Source organism: Mesoplodon bidens (assembly GCF_964165515.1).
Source record: "Mesoplodon bidens genome assembly, chromosome: 10".
NCBI classification, from domain to species: Eukaryota; Metazoa; Chordata; class Mammalia; order Artiodactyla; family Ziphiidae; genus Mesoplodon; species Mesoplodon bidens.
This window is the reverse complement of record NC_138172.1, coordinates 82,668,943-82,684,750: the sequence shown is the minus strand read 5'-3', so window position 1 is coordinate 82,684,750 and position 15,808 is coordinate 82,668,943. Positions and strand designations below refer to the sequence as shown.

The window sequence follows — 15,808 nt, the reverse complement described above, 5'->3', positions numbered from 1 at the left end:
TGCAGCCACATGTCCCTTTGGTCTGTCTACAAAGAAAGGACGTGCCTTTATAGCTGTCATGTGTTCAAGCACAGGGCTTGAACCTGGGGTCCTTGAACTGGGTAGACCAATTGCACCATAGTCAAACTTGGTTGAGTTACACTGGTACCACTGCATGCTAGTCAAGACTACAGGTCTGCAGCTGCTTGGCAATTGAATAGTCTGAGAGCCCTATCCTAGCGTGTACTAGGATATAGGTTTCTTTAAACCATGTAGGTTTCTTTCATCTCATTTACACAGTTTTCCTTGAAAATGGCTGACCTCAAAACAGGCTTATACACTTGTGCTGCACGAACAGTAAAACATCATACTGCACATCTGCTCGTGGTGAAATGTTAAAAGCTGTCCAGTATAGGTGGGCTCCTGGGAATTAATTTATAAAACCTATTTCATAGAAGATTAAGGGGCTTAGACTACTTAACGAAGACAATTTAGAGACCAAAAGAAAGAGCCAGGAAAATCTGACTTTATTTCTTAAATACTGTGAAGGAAGAGGGGAGAAATGGTCCCCTGATGATGGAGGGCCATGGAGCAAAGAGCTAGGGATCCTCAGCAAAGGCCCTGTGGGCATTAGGGAAGCGCTGGGGGCTGTAGTTAGGGTCTTCCTGCAGTCGCTTTTGTATATCAGCCCGGAGCTAGAGAGAGAGAGCAAAGCAGGTTGGAGTGGTACTGGCCCAGCCCCTAGGATCCCAGCAAGCACACACAAGTCATCCCTCAGGAGCTAACATTTCCCCACCAGCCAGGTACTGTCCAGTAGCCCAATATGGCATCACTGAGCCTTCCCAGATGCCCCTAGGGGAAAACAACATTTTAAAACCAAGTGGTAGCCCCAGACTGACCAGTTCATCTCTGAAGGGATCCAGGGAAGAGGGACCCTAGCCCAATCCCTCCCACTAGACCATCCCTATGCTGCTTCAAGGTGGGGGCACCTGCTGCCTGTAGCTCTCCTGAACCTCTGGTGCCTCCAGGTCCCGGCTCAGGCTCTCGGGGCTCGTCAGGGGCCGAGCTCCGGCTGCCTTAGCTGCCCGGCTCACGGCCTCTGAGAGAAGCAGCTGGGGGCCCTCACCCTGCATCGTCTGGGGGATGGGGTTGAAAGGGAAAAGAGGATCAACATCAGATCCAATGCCCCCACCCAGCTCACCCTTTCCATGAGTCAACCACTGAGTCCCCATGCTAGCGGAGAGAAGGGAAACAGTCCATGTGTAATTTTGACAGCAGAAATGCCTTCCTAATTTTGTTTGGCTCTGGCCAAAAACACCATTGAACGTGCTGGACTTGGTCTTCAAAACAAGAGGGGCAGGATGGGTCAAGCCACCCAGTATTCACAGCTAGCTAGTCCACAAGAGGAAGCCCACCTTAAGGAAGATGGGCCCTGGTCACATGGGGATCGGGCAACTGAGGGATGACAAGGACTGCTGACAAACAGACTAAGGTAAAGGTGTGGGGCAACAACCGTGAGCAAGTCTGAGCCAGAAAGCTTTCCTCATCAATTAAATCGGGGGACTAGGAAGAATTCTTTCCAGCTCTAATTAGTTTGACTCTAAGCACAACAGGGGAATTCGGATAAAGAGGGATCCTCAGGGAAGAGGCAAACCAACCTTGCGTCTCTTGGCAGGCATACCACTGAGGTAGGCATCGCTCAGGGGGGGCTGCGGTTTCACCTTCCGCTGGCTGTGAATGTCCTGCTGGATAATAGGGACCCATTCCTGGGGAGAAAAAGATAAGAAAATAGTTAATTCCCACAACTTTCAGCTGCCTTAGCCCACTGGACCACCTCCTGACACTCACTGGGGGGACTGCAGCTGCCCAAGGTTCTGTCTCGGCTGAAGCTCCATCCTGCTCGTCTCGGGAGCCTCCCTCAGGAGCAGGAGGCGGACCTCGGGACATGGCCTCTTCTGCTGTTGTCCCAGGGGCTGGAGAAGCATTCTCCCGCTGGCAGTCAGACAGTGGGAAGACCCAGGCTTCAGAATTCTCAGCTTCCAGCCCTTCCGGCCCCAGCCCTCCACTCCAAATTATCTGGCTCCTCGACCTCTCCCTGGTACCTGAGGCTCAGGGGGAGTTCTCTCTGATCCCTGAACTTCCATTGGCTCCTCAGGAAGCGTCTGTGCAAAAGGACAGAGAAGGAGACCACCACAAAAGGCCCTCTCAGATCTCTGCAGTTCCCTCGAGTCCCCTGACCCCATAGCCCATCAGGTCCCTTACCTGGGGGGGATCACCAACCCTGCGAACATATCTGAGAATGGCATCAGGGCCTACAGGCATGTGCTCCAGTACCACCTGAAGCCTCAGTCCCATCATAGTGGTGAGCCAGCTCACCAAGGACGGATTCACTCCACGAGACATGCGACGCTGGGGGGCAGAAAGCAGACTTGGAACACAAAACCCTCAAACAGCTTTTGAAAGGTACCAAACAGTAAAGGATGGCAGTTTGAAGAAAAAGAAAAAAGAAAAGAAAACTGCAGGATACCTAAGAAAACAGAAACCTGAGGAAACAAAAGGCTGGGAATGTGGGACTGGGTGATGCTTACAATTCGGCCATTGATGACAGCAGCGAGCTCCATCTGCTGTCCCCCCAGGCAGTGCAGGTTCAGGGCCAGGCATTCAAACAGGCCCTGGTTACACAGCTCCAGCAAACGGGCCCCAAATCCACTGTCTGTGGGTGAGAAATAAGGACGGAATGCTGGCACCCAGCAGCCCTGCACATCCAACATGCCCCATTCACCCAGGCCCAGCGAGCCCCTGACCTGTGCAGTGCATCACATGAGCAGCAATGCTATTAAATTGCTCTTGGAGAAATTCCAGGTTTGTCCGGATGATGTCCACACCTGGCTGAACTTGCACCAAAGACTGAGAGACAAAACGCACAAAGACCCCCATCTGAAGCCCTGAGAGACTGGGAGCCGTGGGCTATCCTGACCAGAGCCAAGAGAGGAGGGGATGGGGAAGGGTTACTCACAAAACTCTCCCGCACGTATTCTTCTAGCCCCGTGATCAATGTGTGGGTTGCCGTCTGGGGGGCGGTGTGCGGGGAAGAGAACAGCACAAGTTTAGAACCAAGTCCCACACCCCTCAAGACACTTCCCCCTCCTCCCCAACCAAGCCCAGGGCTTGAGCTGGGGCAGTCACAGCTTTAGGCAACGGACAAAGTTAGGAATAAGGAACTGAAGATGAGAAGAAGAGCTCTGGGCCCAAGGTCTTCATTTACCCGGATGTTACCAGGTGTGGGCTCCTGGCCACCCAGATAGTGCTGGTGGAAGAAAGATCGCAGCTGGGGCTGGAGCCGCTGCAGTGGCTGGAAATGCCCGTGGAGAAGCATCACCACGTCCACCATGGAGAAGTTCTGGCACAGAAGAGAGAGCAGTGCCCCAAAGAATCCTAGGGACAGGGGCAGAAGGGAGCAGTGGCCTTTACCACCTGGCCCGCCCACCAGCCCATCAGCCTCACCCCACCTTGGCAATACCCCAACAAAGGCCATCTACCGTCCCCTGGTTGCCCCTCCCTAGAGAAGGCCAAGGCACCCCCATTTGCTCACCGAGAGCCCCATCAGCCCCAGGCTCAAAGATGTTGCTGGATCCACTGAGGCGTTGTATGAAAGCAGCAATACTTTCACTGCTGCCAGCCCGAGCCCCCAGGGAGCCCAGCAGGGAACTCAGCACACCCTGCACCACCGAGGTGAAAAACTCCAGTGGCAGGCTCTCAGGACCCAGGCCTCCAGGACTCCCTGCGCCACCAGAGGGGGACCCTGGTGGAGGCGCCGTCTGCTGTTCTGGGGCCGGAGGCGGGGGTGGGGGCGGAGGTGGCGGAGGTGGCGGAGCAGCTGTTTGTGTCGCCTGCCCCACAGAGAAGGAATGAAGAACAGAAGACAAAGCGAGAATGGGGACAAGGACATAAAAGGGCATCAGGAAGGCACAAATCAACAGGGGTCTGGAAGACATGGAGCTCTATTCCAGTCTTTGCACCTTAAAGCAGAATACACACTGTAGCTTCTCCAGGGCAGAGTCAGGTTGAGCAGCTACCTCTCTCCCTCTGATTGGGTTAGGTCAGAAAGCAGTGACCCAAAGTACTATGCTTCTCTCTCCAAGCCCTGTTTTCCTCATCTCCAAAATGGAGGGTTCGGAGTCAATAAATTCCCAAGTTTCCTTCCAAGTGGCAATATAATGGCAACAAGACTCCAGTGCTTGGCTGGGCCCAGGAACAGGAAGGGTGAAGTGAGGAGTAAGCCAGCCACTCACCTGCAAGAAGTCAGTCATGCCCTGGAGAAAGGCAGGGACACCGGGCATCGCCACAGTAATGGTGGGAGAAGCCATGCCAGGCCCTCCAGCCCCTGGCCCTGCAGGCCCCAGCAGGTTCCCCAGGAGCTGAGAGAATTGAAGATCAGAGGCGGAGGGTTGAGGAGGTGGAGGCTGGGCGGGCCCCCCGGGGGCAGGGCCAGCTGTGGTAGCTGTGTTGGTGGTGCCGGCACTGGCTGACGCAGTGGCAGGGGCTGGAGGTGGAGCCATTCCTGGGGTCCCCTGAGCTATAGGGGCCAAAAGAGGAAAGTTGAAATCTCAAGAAAATCAAGCCCCCACAGCATCTCCATTCTGGTCTTCCCAGTAGGAAAGCAAGAACAAAGGAATACGGAGAGAACTGGAAAGTGCCAGTGAGGAGACCGGGAAGGGAGCATCAGCCTTCAGAGCCAGGGAGACCTCTTCAGTTTGAAGTGGGGAAGAACAAGTACTCACCCACAAGGACAGGCTGCATAAGCAGTTGCCCCACGAGGCCGCTCACCATCTGGGCTAAAGAGGCGTTGGTCCCCAGACCAGCGCCCGGCTGAGGGGAGAGGAGAAGGGCAGGCTTTCAGTCTTGGCCTCTCCATGCCCCACCGTAGGATTTTCTCCCCACACTCTTCCCCAGTGGAACTCCCCCACCCCTACTCACCAGAGCCCCCGAGACTGGGGGCCCCCCAGGATGGGAAGGCCGAGCCTGTGGAGGGGTGGGCCGGGCAATCACCACCCGGGTGGGAGCTGTCGGGAAGCCTGGTACCTGCTGTCCTGTGGGTGGCAGAGGGGAGAGACCGAAAAGGGCTGAGGGCCGGGCCCTGGCCTGCCAGTGGATGATGCCCACCACCGTGGACCAGGCCCCACCTCCCAGGCTTCCCCTTTCAGGTCATTACCTGCGGCCGCGGAGGCAACAGCTGCCACCATGGCCTGATGTGTGATCTGGTGGGCGACGGCGTGCATGAACTCAGGGGGCAGGGAGGGCAGCTGGATGTGGGTGGAGCCTGGGGGGTGGGTCTGATGTAACCTTGAACCTGGACCCCCTTCAACCCACCCACTTGGCCCTACCCCTTCTCTACCCAGAGCTCAGCCTGCTCTGATGCCCTCACTCTTACCCAGGGTCTGGCCATGACCAGGGGGTCCTAGGGGGCCAGTGGGAGCACTCGGAACTCCACCGGGCTGTGTGCCAGAATCTGGGCAAGGAGACAGAGAGAGTGGCCCTGAGACAGGCGGGGCCAAGGCCTAACTGTATCCTCCTGAGATCGGCGCGCTTCAGGCTTCCACTCCCCCGACCACAAAGCCTGCCTTTCACTCCATCTAGCCAAGGAGGAGATACTCCCTTCACCATGCAAACAACTCTCTGAGGACAAGTAGTTCTTCCTGCCCCTCCCCCCCCACACCAACCAGAAGAGCCTCTGCTCGGTCCCCCTACCACCGCCATCAGCCCTGGCCTCTCCTTCCCCACCCTGGCGCCCTCACACCTCAGTGCCAACCCCACCTCCCACATGGCGCCGCTCTTCTCTGCCAGCGACTGTTCCTAACTCACCTTGAATGTTCATGTGCATCATAACCACGGGTTCCACGCTCTGGTGGGAAATCCGGATGACCCTCGGGTGGCTGGCGGTCGGTGGGGGAGCCGGTCCTGGTGGGGGAGCTCCCTCAGTCGAAGACTCGACAGTGGTAGAAGAGGGGGCCAGGGACGAGGCCTGCCCAGGACCAGGGGGAGGTGCCTCCGCACTGGGAGTCGGAGGGGGCCGGGTCCCATTCCCCGTCATGGTCACAGTGGTCCCCACGTTGATCTGCACGAGAGATGGATGGGGCAGAAGTGAGAAAAACACCAGAGCCTAACCCAGAGCACCCCACGACACACTGTACTTCTAAAGGCTCCTTCATCCTGCGTCACCACGTTTCCAAAGTATGCTCCCCTTCTAACCTCTTTTGAGCCCAACAGCTATGCTGGATCGTTCCACTGACAGACCTCCATTCTCCCTCAGGCCAGGCTCCCCTGACCCACCTGGATGGGGATGGCTGCCTGCTGGAGCACCATGGGGGTGGTGTAGTGAGACATGGGCCGGACCACATGCAGGTGACGCGGCGGCGCACACGCCAGATTGCAACGCAGGTCAGACAACGCCACAAAGGTGTTGCCCAGCAGCCGCAGGCTCTCCCCCACCAAGTTGATCAAGCGCTGGTCCTCCTCACGGCCCTCTTGCTGCACTCCCCGGGGCCAAACACAGAAAGGCAGAAAACATTAGGCTAGAATCCACCTCGCTAACAAAAACAGCACCTTCTTGAAATTCTCACATTCTCACGTCCTCTACGTCTTCAAGCACGTGCTTAGAAGCTTCTGTGTAGACCACATCTTTGCACGTAAATTCTATTTTATACACATTAACAGCTTCCTGATAAAATAAGCCCTACAATGAATCAGTTACCACCTGCTAATCTCCCTTACTTTATAAACTTCCTAAATAACTCACTAAAGGGATCAAGAGGGTGCGAGGACAGTGACAGTGGCCATGATAAAGATGTCAGGGAGAAAAAGATCCTCCTTCTCTGTCACGGAGGAAAAGATCACTTCCTTCCAAATCTAAAGGGCAGCTATTCTGTCAAAGGCAGTGTCTTCTGCGGGGGGAAGGGGTGACCTGCATTCCTCCCTGCCCCACTGGGGAGTACCGGGCGAGGGGGTGGGCGGGCTCACATTGTTATTGTAGTCTGTAGTGGCGGCGGCGCCCAGAACCTCATAGTAGCGCTGCAGGAAGGGCTGGAGGCGGCTCTCAAGCCGCTGTAGCTCCTGAAGCACCTCGACATACTCCGCAGGGGAAGGATGGCTGTGGGCAACCCCAAGGGGCAGTGAGCCAAGGCTTCCCTCAGATCCCCAACCTCACCATATCTGCCCGGCTTCTTCCTGGCCTCCCAGACCCCGGGCCCAATCCCTTCCTGAAGTAGCAGAGCTTCTGTTCTTTAACCTCACCCAGGGGAAGACGGGAAGAGAAAAATAAACTGCTTCCACCCGCCCCACCATACAATCCTGTACCTACAATGGCAAAACACTAACCCTAAAAAACAGACGGGGCCTGTGTGAACTCAGGAGAGAATCTTGATCAGGCTCAGGAAGCACCACTTGGATTTCCCTGCCCCAGGGAGAGCAGAGCTTCTGGCTCAGGGGCCAGTCCTAGCCCCATTTACCTACACTGGAGCCCCTCCCTGCCCCTCAACACTAACTCTACAGGTATAAGCCCTAAGCAATCCTTCCTCTCCCATCAGACCTTCCCTGGTCCTCATACTTCACTCAGAATCCCCAACCCACCCCTACCCCAAAAGGTTCCCTCCAGCTCTCACTTGGGTGCATTTGTGTCTGGGGCAGGTGTTGGGCCCGCTGGGGCTGGGCCAGAAGGGGAGAGCTCCGGGCTCTGGGCAGGGGCACGCTCCTCCACCTCTTCTGCCTCCATGGGCTCCCGAGGAGGCACTTCACTTTCGACCGGTTCTGATGTTGGAGAGCTCAAGGCTACTGGCTCCGAGGCCACAGCTGGCGTCTGTGGGGGCGCCTGACTCTGCTGGGCTTGGGGTCCCCCTCGGCACTGAAGGTGGGGAGGAGTCAGGACACCAAAGGCAAGATGAGACGGCACCAGAACATTCCTCAGGTCAGAGCAGGCTGAGCGGAGAACGCGCGAACTCGGCTCCCTGAAGGCAGGGCTCTGCGTCTGCACCTGACTCCCTGGCAACTCCCTAAGACTTCCACAAGTTAGATGCGTGAGGAATACCTATGAGACTTGCAAACCCATTACTAACAAAAAGTACGGCCTGTAGTTTCCTAACCTCCAAGAGAAAAGAAGGAAAGGCCACTGGTTGCAAACGCGAACTAATAAAATTAGGCCATCCCAGTATCAAATATGAGAAGCGAGGAATAGAAAAGCATGGAATCCATATTTAACTGAAAAAACATGCCGTGAGAATCATCTGACAAGTCTGCAAAAAACTGCCCAGATACCCAGTACTTAGAGGACTGGCAGGGACGAAACAGCCTCACAAACATACTTTTTCTGCCCGAAAGAATGAAGACTGCAAAGAGACTAGATTAGGAGGGGAGAATCCAGTGGATGTGGCCAGTCATGCCCCCACCCCTAGGCTGAGAGAAAAGGGGTAGGGAGGATGCGGTGAGACAGACAGACCCTAGCCAGCCCTGCCCACTCACCTCCATCCGGGATAGTAAGGTCTGTATATCCCTGATCATGTGCTGAGCCATCACCAGCCGTACTCGGGGCTCACTCTACAACAGGAGAGGGAAGATCAGGACAGGTATGAGATAAGCCACAAGCTCCACCACCTATTAAACCAGGTCCCAGCCATCTCCTCAGCCAGATCCGCCCCCACTTCATGGCCTCGTTCTCCCAGATCCCCTTCCCTGACCCTCCCAGGCCCCGTGATACCTGAATCGGGGCCTGTTCCATGTTGATGTGAACATCCACAGCAGAGCCGTCACTCTGGGGAAAGGGTAAGGGAAGTTGCTCTGGGAGAAGTCAAATACTAAGGCCCCCACACTTCCAACTGATTCTCTGGAGCCCCACCCCCTATCTCCTTAAAGACTGAGGCCATCATCAGACCACAGGGCCCTCCAAACCCAATCTAAAGGCTGAGACACCTGTTTTATAAGCTCCTGACTGCTACCACAACCAAAACTCCCCCAGAAAAACCCTCCCATGTGAAACACAAGCTTACAGGAAGATTGAAGGTTCCGACCATGACATAGCTGTTGGCATTCCGGTCATGAACAGAGGCCCCAGGCCCCCGAGTACCAGGCGGGGGTCCCCCACCATGGGTGGCTGAGGCTGGCCCTGTTCCAGAAGACGCTCCAGAAGGGAGCTGAGTCTGAGGAGGAGCCCGTTCCACAAGGTGGATAACCTTTCCCCCAACATCTGCAGAAAAAAAGATACACACTGAAACATTGTATGATCAAGTAAACGCATGGCCTCAGCTCATCCCTCTGAACAGCAGCGGCAAGCTCTGAACTGCCTCCCCCACCCCCTTACTGTATTCCTGGAGCTTCTTATCATCCTGCAGAACTCGCCCTTGGTAGATAAGCCGTTGTTTCTCAGAGGGGATGCTGACAGAGGCAGCAATGTGCTCCTTAAACTCCTTTACATTCATCTGTAAGGAAGAGACATAAATAGGAATCAGGGAATGGAAGAAAAAGGAAGGACAGCAGAGGGACAACCGACTTGTGAGGGGTAAAAACCATCCCATCATAAAATCACTACCTGCCTGTCTTAATTGTGAGGTAATTATTGTGCAAAGCCCTGAACTAAAGCAACACCTATCAAAATACATACAATAAACATAAGGAACTTCAGGTTATAAACCTAGAACAAAACTACAGGGCTGAAAAACAGAAAAGTCAACTGACGTTCTCTTCTCTCCTTCTCTGCCTGGCTCCCAAAGGAATGTGTGTGTCTAAAGATACCGGTGACCCCTCCCCAAACACAGAACGATACCAACACTGTAATCTCAAAGATAAAAGCAGTGACAAAGAAGATGGAGTAGAAAATCAGATTAAGGAAGGCAGACTCAAGCAAGAAGAAAGAAAAAGGGGCAAACCAGAAAAACATTCTTCCTAACTAGACAACTGACTCTTGAGGAGTATCAAGCTGTTTACATGCACCTAATCACACAAGCCTATGTGGTTTCCTTAAATACATGTAACACCGTGTTTTAATACTATAAGTCAACCAGCTCACAATTTTGTCTATTAGGTCTCTACCTGCATTATAAGCATTACAGGATCTGACTTCTATCCCTTATATACACAGTACAGACCTCACCAATTTTTGTTTTTAAGACACATTTGTATTTTAGGTCTGTGTGTTCTCCTTCCTTTCCCAAAGGCAGGAGCCATGTCTCTCCCTGTGGGATGGGGTTCATCTATGATGTTGGAATACTGACTCCTTCTTCCTTCTTTCCCTCTACACTGAGTTTTATCCAGGTGGAGGAAAGCAAAAGAAAATCTGCCTTCCCCAACAAAAACCAAAGAGGAAACATCAGAAAATGAACAAAGGAATCAATGAAAGAAAATTTTTGAAAACCAGAAAATTAGGCTCTTCTCTCACAATAAGGAACCTATAAGAGGAAGAGTTAATGGGTGTCTCCCAGAAGTACTGAGGTCTCACCTGGGCCCCCACAATAAAGGTCCGGGTCTGAGAGTCCAGGGTCTTCACCAGCACCTCCAGGTTGTCAGGTTCCTCCATAGTGGTACTGGTACTATCATTGGGCTCCATGGCCGACAGCTCTCTGAGGAAGAATGTTATGAGGGAGGTCCGCTGTCGCCCAGAGGAGATTTTTATATACCCGGAAGCCTCCCCGGCCCGAGACTCCGCCCCAATACCTAAAGAGTTTCTCTCACACAGGCACACACACTCACACCCTCCCCCATTCCCCTTCAGATTCCGGGGCACGGGGAGAGAAACACAAAGGGCAAGAGATCGACGGCACAGGGAGCTGGAGGACGGCAGGTGGGAGGGGCTCCACGATGCCAATCACAATAAGGGAGGGCTAGTCGGGCTAGAAATCAGGGAAGGAAGGAAACACAAGACCAGTGTCATCACTGGTCGCGATAAGACAAGGGCCCGAGAAGTCGGCAAACCCTGGGACAACGAGAGACCGAGGGTCGCGCCAGACTCTGCGGAGAAAGTGGTTTCGCGCACGCGCGCCACGCCACGCCACGCCCATCGAACCCGCCTAAGTCATCACAGACCCGAAATGACGGACACTCACGGTGGGCCAGATCTGCTAGCTGACTGCCTCCCTCTTCCACCTAGCCTCGGTGCTCTAGCAGAGCGACGCAACCAACACAGACCAAACACACACCCACACACACCAAACACCCACACACGCACACACCCCCACACTCACACCCCACAACCCCGCAGCTCCGCCCCCGACTTCCCCACGGTACCGTCACTTCCGGCCTCCCCCAACCTACCTCGGATGGCCACTTCCGTTTCCGACACTATTTGGGGATCGCGAGGCGGTACTTCCGGCTCCCCCCAGGTCCCCAAGCTTTACTTTTGTGGGGCTCGACGAGAAAGTCCGCGGCCCCAAATAGTGAGTTCCTGGGGGCTAAACGGGCCGGGGCCGGCCTAGATGGGAGGGAGCCGAGCGCCCCGAAGAGCCGCCGCCGCCGCCGCCCGGGAGACCGTACTGCGCTTGCGTGCGTCGCACTACGCATGCGTACACACTTAGGCATCTCCCCACCCCCGCCGGCGCTGTCCATTTCTTACGTGCGCGCGCTTAAGCAGTAGGGGGTTGTGGTGGCCGCTATAAATGCCTGAAAAAAAATTATCAGGTGGGACTCTTCGACTGCCTCGAGAGCGGCTTTGAACAGTTATATGGACCTTGGAGTTTGGAGACTAGGGATTGTGCCTCGTTAATCTATGTTAAAATCTTGGCCGGCAGAGAAGTTGAGGCGGCACTGTCCTGGCCACCTAGAATCGTCTTCCTCGTTGCGCCACTCCTTCGGCGCTTCCGGAAGTCACCCTTTCCATAGGCCGTTGGAGGTGGCTCTCGAGCTGATTTGCGTGCGTAGGCTTCGTTGGGTTTGACCTCGGTTTTGCCCGGTGGGCGTTTTGTGGCGCCATGTTCTTCCCCGGAGGTGTGCGGCCGAGGGGACACGCCATGTTTTGGAGAAGCTAAGGATTTACTACCTTTCAGGACTTTTGTCTAAAAAAGGACGCCTCCGAGTTTGGGAATTGGGAGCAAGTGGAGTTACACTGGACCGAAACACAAGACTCTGACCCTGGGGAATTGAAAGGGCCGCCTAAGGGCTTCTGCGGGCCGGAGGTCCGGGGAGATTATCGTCCCTCTGTCCTCTTCTCCCCCAGCCCCTCGGGCAGGGGCCTGGGCCCCGCGGTGCTGCCACTCCAGCCAGACCCGTTGCTGCCAGTGTGCCTGCCTCTGGTGCCCATCCTTTCTGGGATTCGTAGTTTATACCTAAGTCCCAGTAGTGTTTCAACTAAGAGTTGTAGTAAGCACCTGTACATGAGCCCCTAGTTTGTGCCAGCCAGTTTGCTGAGGGTCTCACGTACTGTCATATTTAAAAGGCTTTCAACATCTGAGATAACTATTACATCCATTTTACAGATGAGTACACCTAGGCGAATGTAAGTGGCAGAACTGACAAATTCAGGCCTACCAGACTCCCTTGGGTTAATCACTTCTACTTTACTGCCCCAATAACTTGTATTTTAGTTTTTTTAATTTAAAATGTCAAACATTACCCCAAAACAGTAATAACCCTCATATACACATCATCCAAAGTTTATTCTTTTAACGAAATCGCAAGCCCATAGCAAGCCTCACCTCTCAGAACAAACCTTTATGGCAGTCTGTGGGTTATAAATAATCTATAAAAGAAGCCCCACACCTTCCATTACATTAACTGCTCCACCCACTTGGCACTCATTACCCAATGACTGCCTCCTGACAATTCTTTCCCTACCTCCTGTTACTTGAGAACTTAATACCCACCAGAGACTAATAAGTACTTTACAAACACTACTATTAATTATAGCGAATATTTATTTTGGACTTACGTGCAGGCCTTTGCTATGGGCTTTATGTGCATTAGCTCTTTTAATCCTATGAGATGGATGACTTGCTCATTTTACAGATGAAAAAACAGGCATAAAGATTAATAAAATTATCCAAGGTCAGTAAGTAGAGTTAAGGGTTTGGACCCACTCTGCCTGACACCACTGTCTGTTCTCTTTGACCACTAGATTATGTAGTCTCCTACTTATAAACATTGAGTGAATGAACTCATGTGTCAGCAAACTTTTCTGGGGGGTGTACATATTGTTTCCCCAATTAACAACTTCAGAGGGAAAGCCTCCCATCCACCATGCTCCAGCACCTGGTTCATACCTGTTCTAAAGCACTTACCAGGTTGTACTGCAATGATTTGTTTATACAGCTAGTTTTCCATAGACTGACTTCTTCAAGGCCAGGGACTGTGTCTTATTCATTGTTATGTTCCCAGGGCTTAGCCAGTTCCTGACCAACATCTGGAACTCAAAAACAGTTTGCTAAGTGAGCGAATGAAAGAATCAATCCACTTCTCTTCAGTGCTGCACAGCACAGCAGATATCCCAGCTCAGATATGGGTTAAAAGACCACAGGCCTACCTGGAGGGCTCAGCTCTCTTAATTCCTGGGACACCCTGGACATGCCAGGATGTATTGTGGAGTAGTTGCATTGAGAAGATGGGGAGGAAGTCCCAAACACTGTAAGTAATCCAGGCTTGGGTTGGAAAACAAGGTTGAAGTTACTCATTAGCAGGTGAAAGGGTCAAGGGTCGAGGCAAGGGGGCTGGAAGCAGAGTGGACTGAGCAGCCAGTGGGGGAGAGCAGTTAAGGCACCAGCCACTCCACGCAGACCCCCAGCTCCCTCCTGCCTGAAGATGTTCCACCAAATGTGGGCAGCTCTACTCTACCTCTGTGGCGTTCTCCTTAACTCCATCTACCAGTGCCCTGAGCACAGGCAGCTGACAACGGAAGGACTAGATGGGAAAGAGGTATGGACTGAGAATGTGGGAAGCTTTGCCGGGTTGGGGGTTGGGGGGGCCTTGAGAAGTGGCCTAGGATGACCAAAAAGCCACACTGGGAAAGGAAGGGAGGAAGAGGGTGTGGGTGTTGTGATGATGAAAGCAAGAAGTAAAAAAAAATATTAGTACTGTGGTCATCGATGTGAAGACATGTAGAATTGGGAGGTGGGGTTTACTGAGGAGGGGCAAAGAGGAAAAGTCATTTAATGACTCCTTGTCGTGGATCCAACCCTCAGTTGGAAAAAGGCAGCCAACACCTTCACCCCTAAGCATTGTCGTTCTGACTGATGAAGAGGTTGAATGGATTCTGTAGTGAGACCCACCTTCTTCTGCTCCCCTCGTCGTCTCTCCAGTTCCCAGAGCCCCACCTGGGCCGGTGGTACTTTATCGCAGGGGCAGCTCCCACCAAGGAGGAGTTGGCGACTTTTGACCCTGTGGACAACATTGTCTTCAACATGGCCGTGGGCTCTGCCCCCATGCAGCTCCAGCTTCGAGCTACCATCCGCACGTGAGTGGTGAGGAGGCAGAGGCACCAGTAGGTACGGTCTCTGCCTCAAGTGTGAGCACCCGCCCACAGGAGCTGGGCTCTTTGGCACATCCATTATTCTTGGTCCACTTGAGTTCAACAGCTCTATTAGTTTCCCTCCGGAGAGATAGGGACCTAACCATCCCTTGGTAGCCTGAAACCCAAGGGGAGCCAGGCTTCAAGAGGGAATAAGATGGAATAAATAGAGGCTGGTACTGAGTGGTTGAGGTGTCACTCAGTCTTTCTTCCTTGTCACCACCACCTCTGCAGGAAAAATGGGCTCTGTGCGCCCCGGAAATGGATCTACCACCTGTCTGAGGGGAGCACAGATCTCAGAACCGAAGGTTGGTTCTCTCCAGCCCTCACTCTCCTCAAGCCCCCTGGGCTTGCTTGCTTCTGTACCTCAGTCCTCACACTTTCCCCACCCACCCTGACAGGCCGCCCTGACATGAAGACCAAGCTCTTCTCCAGCGCATGCCCAGGCGGAATCATGCTGAAAGAGACAGGCCAGGGTTACCAGCGCTTCCTCCTCTACAGTGAGTGAGGGTGCCAGGCAGGAAGCGCTGGGGGGAAGCGGGGGCGGGGGGCAAGAGAGCCCCTTTCTCTGGGCTCCGTGACATCATCCCAGGAAGGGCTTCGTGCTTCCATGAGGGCCTCACCAGGGGCGGTGCTGAGAAGCATGGGCTTTCACGGGCCTTGCCTTGCTCTTCCAGATCGCTCACCACACCCTCCCGAGAAGTGTGTGGAGGAATTCCAGTCCCTGACCTCCTGCCTCGACTTTAAGGCCTTCTTACTGACTCCCAGGAATCAAGGTGAGGGGTAGAGTCCCAGAGAAAACAAGTAGGACTCACCAAGTCTTCTGTGAGCGCTGGATGAAAGGGACTCAAGTGGTGTCACCAGAGGGCATGGCCAAAGGCCGACATCATCACATTGGCTGTGTTGACACTTCCATTTGTGTCACAGACTGTGATGGCACCACAGGGAGCCAGGATGGGCTCTGGGATACTCGAGAGAGGTTTCTGAGTTGGCAGTGGATAAAAGGGGCAGACGGGGCAGACAGGGGGCAGAGGTCTGTAGGAAAAAAGGCCTCAGAGACCCCTTCTCTGACACGGGGGAATGAGGGAGTGCATTCTTCCTCATCCCATTACCATCAACCTTGCCTCTCTCCCTGGGTCTCCTTCCTTTTCATCCTCTTTTTTTCTCCCTCCTCCCACCAGAGACCTGTGAGCTGTCCAGTAACTGACCTGTGGTTTCATCTGTGCCCCCCAGATGGATACAGTGGGAACTGAGATTGTGGTGGGGGGAGAAGCTGGAGACTCTTAACTCCCTTTCAAGAATAAAGATGATTTTTCAATCCTCATCTCATTTGGGGGTTTGTCTCCCAACATCAGT

General features: G+C 53.8%; 2 protein-coding genes across 19 annotated transcripts; one reads left to right on the top strand and one right to left on the bottom strand.

The window, feature by feature from the left end:
- Positions 1 to 490: 490 nt before the first annotated feature.
- BAG6 (BAG cochaperone 6) lies at positions 491 to 13,308 on the bottom strand. 18 transcript variants are annotated; one of them, XM_081247775.1, is made up of 26 exons: positions 13,230 to 13,308; positions 10,460 to 10,580; positions 9,326 to 9,443; positions 9,015 to 9,211; positions 8,726 to 8,779; positions 8,491 to 8,565; positions 7,638 to 7,876; positions 6,997 to 7,126; positions 6,310 to 6,507; positions 5,842 to 6,094; positions 5,411 to 5,515; positions 5,192 to 5,299; positions 4,957 to 5,069; positions 4,761 to 4,848; positions 4,272 to 4,555; positions 3,572 to 3,869; positions 3,245 to 3,414; positions 2,996 to 3,049; positions 2,784 to 2,886; positions 2,568 to 2,692; positions 2,242 to 2,388; positions 2,082 to 2,141; positions 1,828 to 1,971; positions 1,638 to 1,745; positions 969 to 1,115; positions 491 to 674 (listed from the first exon to the last, which is right to left on the bottom strand). In XM_081247775.1, exons 2-26 carry the CDS (start codon positions 10,565 to 10,567, stop codon positions 579 to 581), a joined length of 3,522 nt encoding a protein of 1,173 aa, XP_081103901.1. In that variant the 5' UTR covers positions 10,568 to 10,580; positions 13,230 to 13,308; the 3' UTR covers positions 491 to 578. The 18 variants fall into 18 exon arrangements, with proteins under 18 accessions (XP_081103901.1, XP_081103889.1, XP_081103902.1 ...); XM_081247763.1 differs by lacking the exon at positions 13,230 to 13,308 and adding an exon at positions 11,272 to 11,497; XM_081247776.1 differs by lacking the exon at positions 13,230 to 13,308 and adding an exon at positions 11,272 to 11,497 and having other exon boundaries at positions 5,411 to 5,488.
- Positions 13,309 to 13,394: 86 nt separating this feature from the next.
- APOM (apolipoprotein M) lies at positions 13,395 to 15,777 on the top strand. The gene is made up of 6 exons (XM_081247786.1): positions 13,395 to 13,860; positions 14,244 to 14,398; positions 14,687 to 14,760; positions 14,854 to 14,952; positions 15,130 to 15,228; positions 15,634 to 15,777. The coding sequence occupies exons 1-6, from the start codon at positions 13,747 to 13,749 to the stop codon at positions 15,657 to 15,659; spliced, it is 567 nt and encodes a 188-aa protein (XP_081103912.1). The 5' UTR covers positions 13,395 to 13,746; the 3' UTR covers positions 15,660 to 15,777.
- The last annotated feature ends 31 nt before the right edge of the window (positions 15,778 to 15,808 follow it).

Bases quoted from the DNA above. Each gene is read 5' to 3' on its own strand.
- BAG6 (XM_081247775.1), bottom strand. From the start codon at position 10,567: ATGGAGCCCAATGATAGTACCAGTACCACTATGGAGGAACCTGACAAC. The intron at 8,566-8,725 runs GTATCACGGGGC...CTCCTGTTGTAG, and splicing joins TGGAACAGGCCCCGATTCAG to AGTGAGCCCCGAGTACGGCT. The intron at 2,389-2,567 runs GTAAGCATCACC...TCTGCCCCCCAG, and splicing joins CTGTCATCAATGGCCGAATT to CGTCGCATGTCTCGTGGAGT.
- APOM (XM_081247786.1), top strand. From the start codon at position 13,747: ATGTTCCACCAAATGTGGGCAGCTCTACTCTACCTCTGTGGCGTTCTC. The intron at 14,761-14,853 runs GTTGGTTCTCTC...CCACCCTGACAG, and splicing joins CACAGATCTCAGAACCGAAG to GCCGCCCTGACATGAAGACC. The intron at 14,953-15,129 runs GTGAGTGAGGGT...TTGCTCTTCCAG, and splicing joins CCAGCGCTTCCTCCTCTACA to ATCGCTCACCACACCCTCCC.